The 14,591-nt window shown below is 32.3% G+C and overlaps 1 protein-coding gene across 1 annotated transcript in view; it reads right to left on the reverse strand.

Moving 5' to 3' along the window:
• CYB5R4 (cytochrome b5 reductase 4) overlaps positions 1 to 14,591 on the reverse strand; it is a 93,073-nt gene that overhangs the window by 36,234 nt on the left and 42,248 nt on the right. The window contains exons 8-10 of the mRNA XM_074310388.1: positions 9,936 to 10,029; positions 7,884 to 7,916; positions 6,201 to 6,323 (exon numbers count right to left, since the gene is read on the reverse strand). Coding sequence (XP_074166489.1) covers positions 6,201 to 6,323; positions 7,884 to 7,916; positions 9,936 to 10,029 — 250 coding nt within the window. The remainder of the gene's footprint in view (positions 1 to 6,200; positions 6,324 to 7,883; positions 7,917 to 9,935; positions 10,030 to 14,591) is intronic.

Genomic DNA, 14,591 nt, shown 5'->3' on the forward strand with positions numbered 1-14,591 from the left:
CTGTGATCTAATAAAAGGCAACAACAACATGGAATAAGAAGGAAGCATGCTGAATTTGGGATTAGAAAATCACAGATCAATTCCCAACTCAGACCCTTACCACCTGGAGGATATTAGGCCTTATTTGTAAAAGGAGGGGTATTAGACTAGAGTACTGTCCATATATTTGACAAATGTTAATTAACCAGAGAAAACATTGCTTTTCCTAAGAACTTGAAAATAGTTAAACAGTGAGAGAGATCCAGACTCACATTTTGTTTTTGTATCTTTCCTTTCATCTGTCTCCAGAAACTTATCCAGGCAAATCTTAAAAACCAAGATAATGAAAAGAAGAAAACCAAAGGTTCCCATTAATGTAGTCTGGCAAACAGCTTCTAAAAGTTATTAGGTCCATAAATTCATATTTGTCTACAAAAGGGCACCAATTCTACTACATTTTCAAACACTATCTCTTCACTATCTTGCCTTGCCTTCTTCTGGTCTTTATTATATAAACTAAGATGACAGAAATGAAAACATAAAAAAAAAAATATACTATATGTCTTCCTTTTCTATTTTAAAATAGCTTCCAAAATGTGTTTAATTTATATGCTGTATATCAGTTACTGGCTCCAAAATGAAATTCTGGATTCAGTCCAATTTTCCACCAAAGAAAGAAGCAAACCAGCAGTTCACAACTCCTTCCTCCCTTCGATAAAATCCAATGACTCCCTATTCCCTCTAGGACCAAAAACCTTGCCTACAAAACCCCTTCATAACTCAGCTCCTGCCCCATTCCACTAGCTTTCCAGTCTTCTTACACATTACTCCCCAATATATTTATATAGTCTTCAATACAATGATATTGTCCCACTTCCTCAATAAAAGTCTTCAACTCTCAGCTCTGGGCATTTTCTCTGGCTAAACTAACTCCATGTCTAGAATGCTTTCCCTTTTCATATCCCCTTACTAGTTTCTTTGGTGTCCTTCAAGTTCTAATTAAAATCCCATCTTGTATAAGAAGCCTTTCCCAACCCTTCCTAATTGTAATATCTTTCCTCTTTTAATTATTTCTAATTTTTCCTACATATAGCTTGCTTGATACTATTGGTTTGCTTATTGTCTTGACCATTTAGAGTGCAAGCGTCTATCAGAGTGCAAGCAGCTTAATATTGATTAACTTTACAAATGAGCAACAACATCAATCTTTTAAGAGGGACATTTAAATTTATGCAGTGCTAGAATTAGCAAGTCACTCTGGTATGTTTGCCAAGAAAATACCAAAACAGGATTACAGAGTTGGACATGAGTGAAATGACAAAACAACAAAAGAGACTCAATAGGTAAATGTCAAATATAGAGAATACAAAGTTGCCACAAAATCATTAAGACCAGATTTTTCCAATTATTAAAGAGATTTACCAATGTCCACTGCAGTCACTATACACATAGTAGCAGGTGCTTAGGAGATGTTAGATTCTGAAAGGCTTCTGGAATCTGACTTTTCTGTTCAAGCTTTTTTTTTTTTTTTTTTTGCCCCATTTGACTTCTTAGATGCAATTAAGAGTTAATTGGTGGAGCAGGTAGGTGGTGCAGTGGATAGAGCACCAGCCCTGAATTCAGGAGGACCTCAATACAAATCTGGCCTCAGACACTTAACACTTCCTAGCTGTGTGATCCTGGGCAAATCACTTAGTCCCAACTGCCTCAGCAATCAATCAATCAATCAATCAATAAATAAATAAATAAATAACGGATAAATAAATAAAGAGTTAGTTGGTATATTGCATCTTATACCATCTATCAGCTTGTGTGCTATATTCTGGCTCTCCTCCCAGAGATAAAAATGGAAGAAAGCAGATTGCTAAAAGACCTTACAGTTCCTTCTGCAGAAGATAAAAAGTACATATCTATGTGCTGGATGAAAACAAAAACTTTATGGGACCCAGTGATGGATAATATTGTTTTCTTTATCTTTGTAACATAAAAGAAATACTTTAGATCTCAACATTATTATATACTATTACAGGCAAAAATTATAATGATAAGAAGGGCAAAAATGAAATAATCACAAAGAACAAGTGCGATGAAACTAAAACCAGTAGATCCGTTCATCTCTCTGTAGTCAAGGTTGTTCAGGCTAGAGAGGGTATGCAAGTCTATTTCAATGTCCTATGAGCAATTGTGAATAGTGCACTGGTAATTATATTTTTAATTATATGTGCTACAAAGGAGTGAGAGAGAGAGAGAGAGAGAGAGAGAGAGAGAGAGAGAGAGAGAGAGAGAGAGAGAGAGAGAGAGAGTGTGTGTGTGGGAGAGAGAGATGGAAAGGGAGGGAAAAGAAGAGAGGGGGAATGGGGTGGGAGAGAGGGGAGACAGAGAGATGCAGAGAGACAAAAGGAGGAGAGGCAGGGAGGAAGACAGGGAAAGAGGGTAGAGGAAAGGAAAAGGAGAAAAGGAAGGAGGGAGAAAGAGGGAGCGAAGTAGGGGAGAGGGACAGGAAAGGGAAGGGGGAAGAGGAAGAAAAGAGGGCCAGGGAAAGAGGGAGAAAGAATGGGGAGGGAGAGAAAAGGGAAAAAATTACAGTAGGTTTTTAGTTTGACCATTTCAGATTCTATTCCCCTCCTATAGCTTTATGATAGAGGAAGCCGAATTACTGTCATTCACATAAGACTTTATCTTGAGAGAAACGATTTCTGCAAACGTCATAAGTAGTAGTATTAAAAAAACAAACAAAAACTGCTCAGGAGTACATTTAAGTCTAGGAAACACTTAAATTTTAAAATAGCAGTAAGAAGCGGTCAGTAGGCTGATAATACAAAAGTTTTTTAATTGAGTAAAGCAAAAAGGAGATGGCTATGGAAGAAATGAAGATTCTAGGTCATAGAGAGGCCCCAATTAAAAGAGGTGCCACAAAAATATTATAAATTTCTAGCAGAAAAACACTTTCTGGAGGAAAAAATTCTTCAGATTTTATCAAAAGAAAATTCAGTCAAGGCGAGTAAAATATGCATGAATGACTGCATTTAACAAATGCACATAGTCAGTTTTGGGATGCCCCTCCTTGTTAGCCTAAAAATAAAGTAATTAGTTCAAATGAAAGCTATACAACTAACTTAGGCCTCCAGAAAAAAGTCATTATAGGTAGTAAGAGTTTAAGGACAGGATCTTAGCAAGTTTACATAAGAGTATTTCAGTGATTGATACTTGTGAAGGTTGTTTTGAGGATCAAATAAGATAACAGAAGTAAAGGATTTTGTAAGCCTAAAAATAATAGTTACCATTACTAACATCACTATTATAAATATTAGCTATTTTATTCAACAGAGGTTGAACAGCTAGGTGGGGGTGGGAGAGGGGATTTTTAGATGTTTTAAAAGTTCGTTATTTAGGGGGCAGCTAGGTGGCGCAGTGGATAGAGCACCAGCCTTGAATTCAGGAGGACCAAAGTTCAAATCTGATCTCAAACATTTAACACTTCCTAGCTATGTGACTCTGGGCAGCCTCAGGAGGAAAAAAAAAAAAAAAAAAAAAAAAAAAAAAAAAGTTCATTATTTAAAATAATTTTATTGGATCCAAACTTGTTATTTATAATTTTATAACACTCATTTTTTACTTTGTGATTGATATCCGACACTTTATTTTGCATTTGTAAGTTGTTTTTTTTTTTAATACCTATCTGTATTCAACATGCTCGTTATTTCTTAAAATAGAATAATATATGATTACATGCATTACCATAGTTTGTTTAATCATTCCAACTGATAGATATCTACTTTTGTTTATTTGGTATCAAAAAAATCAATATTATAAGTATTTTGGGTGTATATGGAGCTTTTTGGTTTATGAATAACTTCAGCAATCTATATCTAGAAAAATAATACATGGATCAAAAAGTATAGATATTTTAGTCACTTTTATTTCAATAATTCTAAACTATCATTAAAAATGGTTGCAATTTGTAGTTCTGTCAACAATGCACTAATGTGTTTTTTTTTCCCCACACTCCCTCTCATACAACTCTCATCTCTTGTCATCTTTGTCAGTATGCTGGGTATTAAAATCTCAGATTCCTTTTATTATTAATGATTTGCATCATTCTTTTATTTTATTATTCTTTTTAAGAGTTTGCAATTTTTTTTTTCTTTTTCTTTCTTTTTTTTGGGGGGGCTTTGGCAAGGCAACTGGGGTTAAGTGACTTTCCCCAAGGTCACACAATCATACATGGTAAGTATCTGAGGGTAGATTTGAACTCAGGTCCACCTGACTCCAAGTCTGGTATTGTGTCCACTGTGCCATCTAGCTGTCCCATGTAATTTTTCTTTTAAGAAACACTTGTTCTCCAATTGATAAATGGTCAAAGGATATGAACAGACAATTTTCAGATGAAGAAATTGAAACTATTTCTAGCCATATGAAAATATGCTCCAAATCATTATTAATCAGAGAAATGCAAATTAAGACAACTCTGAGATACCACTACATACCTCTCAGATTGGCTAAGATAACAGGAAAAGATAATGCTGAATGTTGGAAAGGATGTAGGAAAACTGGGACACTGATACATTGTTGGTAGAATTGTGAATCCATCCAACTATTCTGGAAAGCAATTGAAACTATGCTCAAAAAGTTATCAAACTGTGCATACCCTTTGATCTAGCAGTGTTACTACTGGGCCTATATGCCAAAGAGATCTTAAAGAAGGGAAAGGAATGTGGGAATTTATCATAGAATATAGTGTAAGATGACTTAAGACTAACTTAAAAAAAAAAACTATTCTATTTCTTCATGTCTCTTTTCCCTTTCTCTTCTGCTAAAAGAAAAACTGTCTAAATCTTTTATTGTTCTTCCCTGAACTTCCCCAAATCTCAAACTACTGATTCTTTATTCCTAACTCATCTCCTCTCTCCTCTACACATTTGTTTTTATTACTCTTTCTAGTTAGAATGTCCTTATTTCTCTCTCTCTATTGAATTTCATCCCTCTACTATTTTAAATCATCACTAAAAATTGACTTAGCAAGACGTCTCCAGTGATTAATTTTACTATATGTTCATTTAGTGCTCAACCAAAAGTATTTATGTATTCCATTTGAATCATATTAAGATATAATTATTAATCAATTTATGCTATGTGGTTTACCTGGCACTAGAATAAGCTCCTGCTGGGTATATTATACCAAACAGATTTAAATACTTAATCAGCATTACTGTCTGACCTTTTCCCCTTTAATTTGGGAGGAAAAAATAAAACACTGCTTTTAAAATTATTATTTAGCTCTTTTATAAGAACACAATAAATCTTTAATAATTTGCTACACAATTTATCCATAGTTGAGTAGGTTCCTAATGAGAGTAATTTAATCTTCCAATTAAATTCTCACATTTTTTGCATGCATTTTTCTGACAAGAACATTCTGTTAACTAAAAACTTTTATTAGCAAAGCTTGGATTAAACTGTTTTTACAAAATTCAGTAAGTAACAAAAGTCTACTAAAGTCTACTAAATCTGATGAAACAAGAGATTCATTCCTATCAAATTATGTGCAAAACAAAAGTTTAAGTCATGTAGAGCAGATTGCTCCCCTTCAATTTAATTCAAATTTGTTCAATAAGCATATTAACTAACTACTAATTGCTAAGTGCTATAAGTATAGAGACAAAGATGAAAACAATTTCAACTACCTTCAAGTAGCTTTCAATCTACTTGGTGAAGAATGTACATAGAAAAGAAAATAAATACGAAATAATTTGGAGAGGAATGCTACTAACTGAAAGAAAACAAAAAATGAACACATGGAGGAGATATCATTTGAGCTAAACCTTGAAAACTAAATTAGAGATTCCAGGAAATGGAAGTGAAGGAGAGAAATTCCAGAAATTGGAAGCAAAAAATGGAATGTTGCCTATATGGAATAAATAAAAATTTTGTTTCTTTATAGATAGTAGAAAGTAGTAGCTGAGTACTATAGAGACAAGACCAATCATTTTCACCTACTTACTACTGGAAACTCAGAAATAGACAAATTATAAGAAATGAAATTCAATGAGACAGTTTTTTCCTTCTTGGCTCACTAAATATTGGTACAAGGATATTCTGAATATTCATACAAAATTTCAGCGATTCCGACATTAGCCCAGCAGTGTTCTGTTCTTTATAAATTTTGCTACTGACATAAATATAAGTTGTGTCAGGACAGAATTCAAAATACAACATTATACCTGTTTCTCTTTGTGTAGTAAATGAATTATGATTCTCCAGAGGATGTCCAAGATACTTCCAAGAGACATTATCTTTTTTCTTCAGAACAATTTCTACTTTACCCGTTTTTTCTGCAACACGCACTAAAAATAAATTCCATTAGTATTCAAAACTGGGATTATAGTATATATTAGCCTACAAAAGTCAGCTCTTTAAAAAAAAACAAAAAACCAGTAAATTCCAAATTTATTTATGTCACAAACATGCCATAGTTCATGATAAAAATAAGAACAAATGTAAACTAATTATGTTTTCAACAAAATTGCTTCTGACTCATTGCTTCTAAAAGACTATACCCCAAACTGTTTGAAAGGGATCAAATTTATAAGCTAGATTCCCAGATCTGCATTCTATCAGGGTCAATCTTTACTTTGAAGTCCTAAGAATTCTGTCTAAGTTTCAAGCACGTCCAAAACAAATTCTCTCCCAGGAACATCCTCAATTTTTTGATGCTCAGAAGAAACATCTCCATTTTTCTGGCTTCAAAAGAAAAAAGACTCTTTTGCTGATAGTGGATAAATTTTAGTTGATCAATGGATCAAAGATCTAGAAGTGGAAGAGACTGTGGATATAAGGTTACGATCTACAGTTTTATCCATATCTCTAATGATCTCGGGGGTTCATTACTATACGTAACTTTCTCAGAAAACTGAGATGTAGTTTGATCCTCAAGGCCTAATTCACTTTCCTTTTCACACCCAATCCATTCCCTAAACAATCAGTACAAAAATAAACAGTATAAAATAAAATGTCAAATAATTAACAAAGCTAAACATCAGGCCTAAACATAATGTGGCAGTGAGCATTTGATGGTTCTACACTAAATTTAATTATCTCCTTTTTAATATCTTTTATGTTTACATGGGAACATATGGAAAAATCGAAGATAAATGGAGTAGACAGATAAAGAATCTAGTTATGTGAAGAAAACAGAAAGAAGTGGTTTGGTTGGTAATTATAAGTGAACTAAATGAGTCTGAAAGATAGCTAAAATTTCCTTGAAAATATTATTCAAAAACTATTTGTGTGATTTTTTTTTTAATGTCAAGTATTTTGGGACATATATATTCTATTCATTACAACAAAGTATTTTCCATAGTTACAGAATTATTACAGGTTTCATACCTTTAATGTGGTGCCAATTTGTTATCTTATAATCTAAAACTAAAAAAGTCCACACTAGGTATGGATACACAGACGTATACAAATTTGAATATTCTTGATTTAACATGGTTTAAATTAATCATTATTAGCATTAAATATGTAAATGAACAAACTTAAACATGTATTTACTCTACTAAAAATGATAGCAACCCCAAGAGAGGTAAGGAAAAAGATAATAGAAAGAAGAAAAGAAAAGGATAAAGAAAAGTAAAAGGATGGGGAACAGGGAAGACATGAAACAGAAAAGAGAGATTGATATAAGAAGGAAGAAGAAACGGAAAAAAGGAGGGAAAAAATAGAGAAACAAAAACAGAAGTAGGTGAGGAAGAGAATAATGTAACTCAAATCTGAATGTCCCAAGATCTGATGATTTAAACAGTTTAGAATAATAATATATTTTAATACTTATATATAAAAAATTTAACAGTGATAAAATTATTGAATAAAATTAAGGAAAATATTTTATTTTACAAACTTACCAGTAATGTCCTCTTGAATTTCATGGCTCAACTCTACAACAGAAATATCTAATTTAGTTTTCACTTCCACAAACCAAACTTTTTTTTAAGACACTGAATTTATAAGTACTAAAAGAGGTGATTTTCATTTTACATTTTAGTAACATAATATGCTCCAATTATCTTAAGTGACAAATGACTTGGAGAGGTAAAAAGACAGGAATTCTGTTCAATCAAAATGAAAAGCAAAACCATTTTAAAAGCCTTTTTTTTTAGTATGTCAAAAAAGATAATATTTTCATTTACCATTTTCCACAAATTAAAGAGCAAACCCTGAATTTTCCACAAGTGAATTATAATTCAAAGCTGCTTCCTCACCATTGTCCAGGGTAATTGTAAACCATGGAATAAATGAAGAATGAGTCAGGACCAAAAACAGAGGACTAAATGCCTTTAAATATGTATACATTTGCTGTCCAAATATATGTATTGAATAATTTCAATTTCTTTTCAATAATCTAAAGTCAAGCCTACTTCACTAGCATGAAGAATTGAGACTTTACTTATTCAAAATTTTAGAACTTCTGATTTAATAACAAGAAATCTTATGCCCTTTTTTTGTAGTTATGGTAAGTGAATTTTCAGCTCTACAAATTAGCTAGAACATATCTCATGCATAAAGGATATAGGAAAAAGATAATTCCATAACGAAAACAAGAAGTTCAATGCTAATGACTAACATATTCTGATACTACAACTGGGCACACGAGATAAGCAAACTTTCTTCTGAAAGACACAGCCCATCTGGCTTTATATTAACATAGAAAAAAACAGAAAAAAAGAAAACTAGATCAGATGCATTTTCTGGATGAGAAGTTTAAGTTCAAGACTGCCTGAACTGTTCCTTTTAACCCTATGGGTATTTAAAAAAAAAAAAAAAAAAAAAAAAAAAAAAAAAAGATTAACTCAGACCAAGTGCCAGGCTGAAGACACTTCTTTAACAGAGTAAGGTGTAGTCAGCATGATGCTAAGTCAGCAGAGACATCTTAGAGCTTCGGCCATGTTCTGCAAAAGTAAAATGCAATATTCTGTAACTATGAATAGATGCTAAATGTACCATTTCTAAGACTTCTCTAAGAAACTGAAATAATAAGGGCATTTTTCTATAAGCTGTGTGTGTGTGTGTCTGTGTGTCCTATTGCTAGCTTCTAACTTAGTTGTATGCTACTTGTTACTCTCACAAATAACTATACTTTCATTTTCATTTGAGAAAATGGTGATAAATTAAAGCCAGAAGCAAAACAGTTCTCAGATAAGAAAATTATGCGATAAAGGAAAAATCCCATTTAGATTAGCTTATTTCTGTCTCACTCATATTTTATAACGGAGTAGAAGAGATAGAACAATGAAATGTCAGGATTTGGAGAAAATAAGTTCAGTTGGAACACATGACAGACACCATTTTTCTGAGGATTGTAAGATTAAAAAAACACAACAACTGATTTTATTAATGTTGAAACAATAAATATTACTGATCTGGATTATACTTAATTTCTTCAATATAGAAAGCTAAAATTCTAACTTTATAAGCCCTACAGGTATAAGGGGAAAGTGGGAAAGAGAAAAAATTAAGATACTGAAATTTTAGAAATTTCTAGAATGATAAACAACCAGAAATCATAATTAACTTTAAATACAGACAGTTGATTTTTATCATTTAATAATCAAGTTTCATTTCATGTCTTTAGAAGAATTATTTTAATCAAAACTACTACTATGCTGTTTCTATTTATAAATTTAATTTAAAATCAAATTAATTATATTTGAAACAAACAGCAAAGTCAGTATGTTGTGATAAGAAAAACAAACAAACCAGGCCCTAAGAGTTGAGTCTAGGGCCTAATTTGGGCCCAAATTCTGGTATGTGCTAGCTGTAGAACCCTGGAGTTCATTTTACTGAACTTCAGTTTCCCCATTTATAAAATGGGAATAACCATACTTGCAAGACATATTTTACATAACTGTGCAAGAATTGAAATAACAATATTGTTTCATCCAAATAAATGTACTTACCAGTATGCAGAAGATAAGAATAATCCTTGATAACAATTTCTGCTCTAAAGCAACCATCTTGATAGTCAACTATTACAGACTCTGAATCCATATCCTTAGACAGAAAACAAAAATGTTAAAAGATAATATGATTTGAACTTTAAAAATCCTCAATGCATGAACTTCTCCAATTTAAGTGTAGGACAGTAAAAAACCAAAAAGTACCGAAAGGCTAGAACCCTGTATTCTAGTTCTGGCACTGACAAACTAGATCAGATACTGAAATCCTCTAGGCCTCAGTTCCCTTATCTGCAAATTAAGGAGAGTTAGAACTAGATCATCTCTAAAGTCCTTTCAATTCAGTTCTAATTCTAGTAAATTTTTTTTTTTAAATAAAGCTCATTAGATAGAACAATCATCCATTAAAGTCTATCTATAAAATTCCCACTTCCACATCATCTGAAGGCAACTTTAGGTTCTCAGTGAGAAGGCTCAGAGCTCAAGCTCTGATAGTTAAGCTGGAAAGGCTTCAAGTAGAGGACAAGGACCAACCTTGCCAAATTCAGAAAGGTTGACCACTAGAAGGCAACATTGGTTAAGTGAGAAAGGGGATTGGGAAAGGGGAGGCAGAAAAGGGCACTATCTTGTGAAAATCTGGTAAGGAATAATTTATGATCTGAGTTAGTGGAAGGAGTACTCACAACTAATAAAATTCAAAACTTGGTAGAACTGAAGAATTTAAAATTATTGACTTAATATAAATAATTATTCTAACCATTTAGGATAAATTCTAAGTAAGTGACAGCATACTAATTTATAACAGTTCAAAAATAAAGAAAGCATAAAGAGAAATCAACTTTTGGACTTAAAATCTCTTCAAGTTCACAAGGATGCAGTCTGATCTATCACAAACACTATTTGCTAGATCAGTATTTTCCAAATTACATTCTTTTCTGCTAAACCTGAATTTTTCACCTGTTAACAGTGAGCATTTACTAAGAAAACTGTAATGCAAGCTATAATTTTCCAGAGACAAGAGGAAGAAGAAATGTTCTTCTCTTCCCTAAATATGATGAACAGGGATTTGAAAAAAAAGATAAACAAAGAATGGCAATAAGGAGAGGCAATAAGCAAGGGATGGGCAGAGGATTTTTTTTGCCTCTACTGCAGAAACAGGTTGTAGTAAGCTGTTGAAGGATCAAACAAAATCTGAATTGAGGTAAGAAATTGGTATAAAATGGGGGCAAAGCAAAAGTAATATACCCTGAATCCATAATTTTTTTCCTTCCTCTTATTACTTTGGCATTGTCTATTTTTTAAAAATAGGTCAATAAAGTAAGTTAATTGCTCCACTGCCTACTGTTCTGCAGAAGGTCTGAATAGTGAAACCAGATTTCAGCCAAGAGGTAGGGATGTGGAAGGAAAAATTGGGAAACTAATTTAAAAGTGATGGGTATTGCATTTTATGTTTTGTTAATATTTCTTGATTTTTTTTTAGCAGACTGCTATTTTTGCCCTAAAATTAACACTTAGTTTTCTGTATATAAACTTTTTAGAAAATCTAAAATAATGGAGGCTTATTTCTCTTGATTTTCTTAGTTGTTCAAGCCCAAAGTATAATGTTAGTTACATTACCAGAAGATGTAAACAAATCCACCACTAAAGGCAGAGAACAAGAAAAAAATACATTCCCTAGAGAATTCAGAAGTATTTTTAGAATTTGATCCAAATATGAAATAGTGAAAACTTATTAAATAAGGAGTGTGAGCTAGATGCTATACAAAGGGTCAATAGCTTCTGTTCCAAAGAGGTCACAGAAGTAAAGTCAAATCTAATGATCAATGGAAGACTTGGATGGGAAGATCTAATACATCCTTAACATTTCAACAAAAAAAGTTATTAAAATTTTAATTTGCTGTAACTACATAAATACGCTTTAGTGAGGCAATCACTTCCCCAGTGACTGCAGCAGGGATTCTCAACCTGAATTTGTTGCACAACAAGATCCATGTAGTTTCACTCATGTGGAAGGAGAGTCAATAAGGCATCTAAATTTGAAAATCAAGGGTAGGCCTAATTAACTCTTCAGAAATAAACTGAATACCTAATTAAGCAAACACAGAAAAAAATAAAAGCTCTCCCATAAACCAAGTTTCAAGAATACTGAAGCCAGAGTTTAGAATTTCCTTGATGAATTTAATGAAATTTTTCTTTTATTGGTATTTGAGGACCATTAATTACAAAAAAGCAAAAAGTAGGAAAAACAAGAGACAATTTAATCTCCAAAGGGTTTTGCTTAGTTCAAAAGAACATAAACCATTTACAAAATACCATTAAGAAATACAGTGCTCATTTTGGCGGGTACTATTATCTTGTCATTAAACTGATGACTACTGATTTATTAAAAACCAGCAAAAGTGCATGCACATTTCATTTCCCGTAAATACAAAATAGTCATATATCATTTAATCTAGGCTTATACAGTTTTCAAAAGATCTAAAAACAAAATGTCTTTAGAATTTCCTAGTTTTTATATACCAGTTTTTACGCACTGTATAGAAGTAAATTTAATATATATCATTTAAACCATACTCTACTTCTTTTTTTTCCTTCCTATCTTACCCTACAAAATTTATATTGTAACTAGTGTCCAATTAACCTAGAAAGATAATATGGCATTGTAGACAATGCTGGATTTGGGAGACATAAAGATATTATTCAAGACTCAATCCCATGTTTTTAGGTAAATCAATTAAATTTTCAGTCTGAGGCAACTAAGAACACAACTAAGTAAGAATGAATTACAATCTCTATTAATGAATAAAATTTCCAAATTAACAAAATCAAAGATTTTTTATCTTACATATATAGATTATAATATATACACATATTTCCATACACACACACACACACACACACACACACACACACACACGTTTAATTAATAGACCTAAAGGCTATCAAGAAGAAGTGGTAGAAACAAATATGTAGGCCCCTGCCACCCCATACTACATAGCTACTAGTAAAGGACAGAATTGTAGATGATGGCAGGCAGGTCTTAGGTAAGACAAGACAGAATTCTTTCTATAAAAGGATCAATTTTGCTATAAGGCAGCATGGTCATAATATAAAGTCATGAATGACCAGAATGGTTGACTTAGTTCTGTGATTATAGCAGGAGCACCAGATCTTTATTACTTCATCTATCAGTATTTATCTTTTAAGATATAGAGCTCCCCAGAAGTTTGATGGCTAGAGAATAAAGGATATGGAAATGTACCGATGCTCAATCTATAGTCTAGGAAGTTATCCGAGCCTTCAATGGAAGGACTGTTGAGAAGTAAAGAAATAGTAGTCCTCTGAGATCCTAGTTTTCCCTTCTCACAAGCCCAATTTATGATTTGGAAGTATGCTCAAAGATAGCTTTAATTAACAGACATTCTCATTTGTCCTGCAAAACTATGCTAATAGTTTTTGGATTTTATGGGATTTTTTTTTTTTTTTTTACAAATAAAATCTAAACAAAGGGAAAAATATAAAAACACTTCCTACTCTAGTTTTTAGATTTTTCTTTGATTTCAAAGAAACATTTACCTTCTGTTTGGTATATATGACAATGGTGACTAAGGATTCTGTTTGGAACCAATCATAGCTGTAAAAAATTGTGAAGAAAAAAATGTTTAGCTCTCTTGATTTAAACAATCCTGTCCACAAGCATAAACTAAAATCATTAAATGTTTTCATATTTTTAGTTTTCAGGAAAATATACATCTTTAAAATTTATATTCCACACAAAAACTGCCTCATTACTTTATTACATAATATATTTAAATTATACTTTTTAAAAATAAGGTCTTAGACTATTAACTGGATAAACCACATCTTTTCTCAAAGAACAAATTTTAGAAATTTGAATAATCTACTTCTGTCTAGGCAATCTGAATTAAGCTCTATTAGAAATTTTTGACACTCTCAATAAAATGTGGGACTTACTAAGATCTATTCCATCTCAAAAAAATGATAATTAACAAATACCCATAAACAAAAAATCTGGTAAGGGATTATCAATTCATAATCAATTCATAACAACCGAATCCCTGTGACCCAGAGAAAATGACTGACTTAAACATCAAATGAATGAACTTCTCCAATTTAAGTGTAGGACAGTAAAAAACCAAAAAGTACCGAAAGGCTAGAACCCTGTATTCTAGTTCTGGCACTGACAAACTAGGTCAGATACTGAAATCCTCTAGGCCTCAGTTCCCTTATCTGCAAATTAAGGAGAGTTAGAACTAGATCATCTCTAAAGTCCTTTCAATTCAGTTCTAATTCTAGTAAATTTTTTTTTTAAATAAAGCTCATTAGATAGAACAATCATCCATTAAAGTCTATCTATAAAATTCCCACTTCCACATCATCTGAAGGCAACTTTAGGTTCTCAGTGAGAAGGCTCAGAGCTCAAGCTCTGATAGTTAAGCTGGAAAGGCTTCAAGTAGAGGACAAGGACCAACCTTGCCAAATTCAGAAAGGTTGACCACTAGAAGGCAACATTGGTTAAGTGAGAAAGGGGATTGGGAAAGGGGAGGCAGAAAAGGGCACTATCTTGTGAAAATCTGGTAAGGAATAATTTATGATCTGAGTTAGTGGAAGGAGTACTCACAACTAATAAAATTCAAA

Source organism: Sminthopsis crassicaudata, chromosome 4 (assembly GCF_048593235.1).
Source record: "Sminthopsis crassicaudata isolate SCR6 chromosome 4, ASM4859323v1, whole genome shotgun sequence".
NCBI lineage: Eukaryota > Metazoa > Chordata > Mammalia > Dasyuromorphia > Dasyuridae > Sminthopsis > Sminthopsis crassicaudata.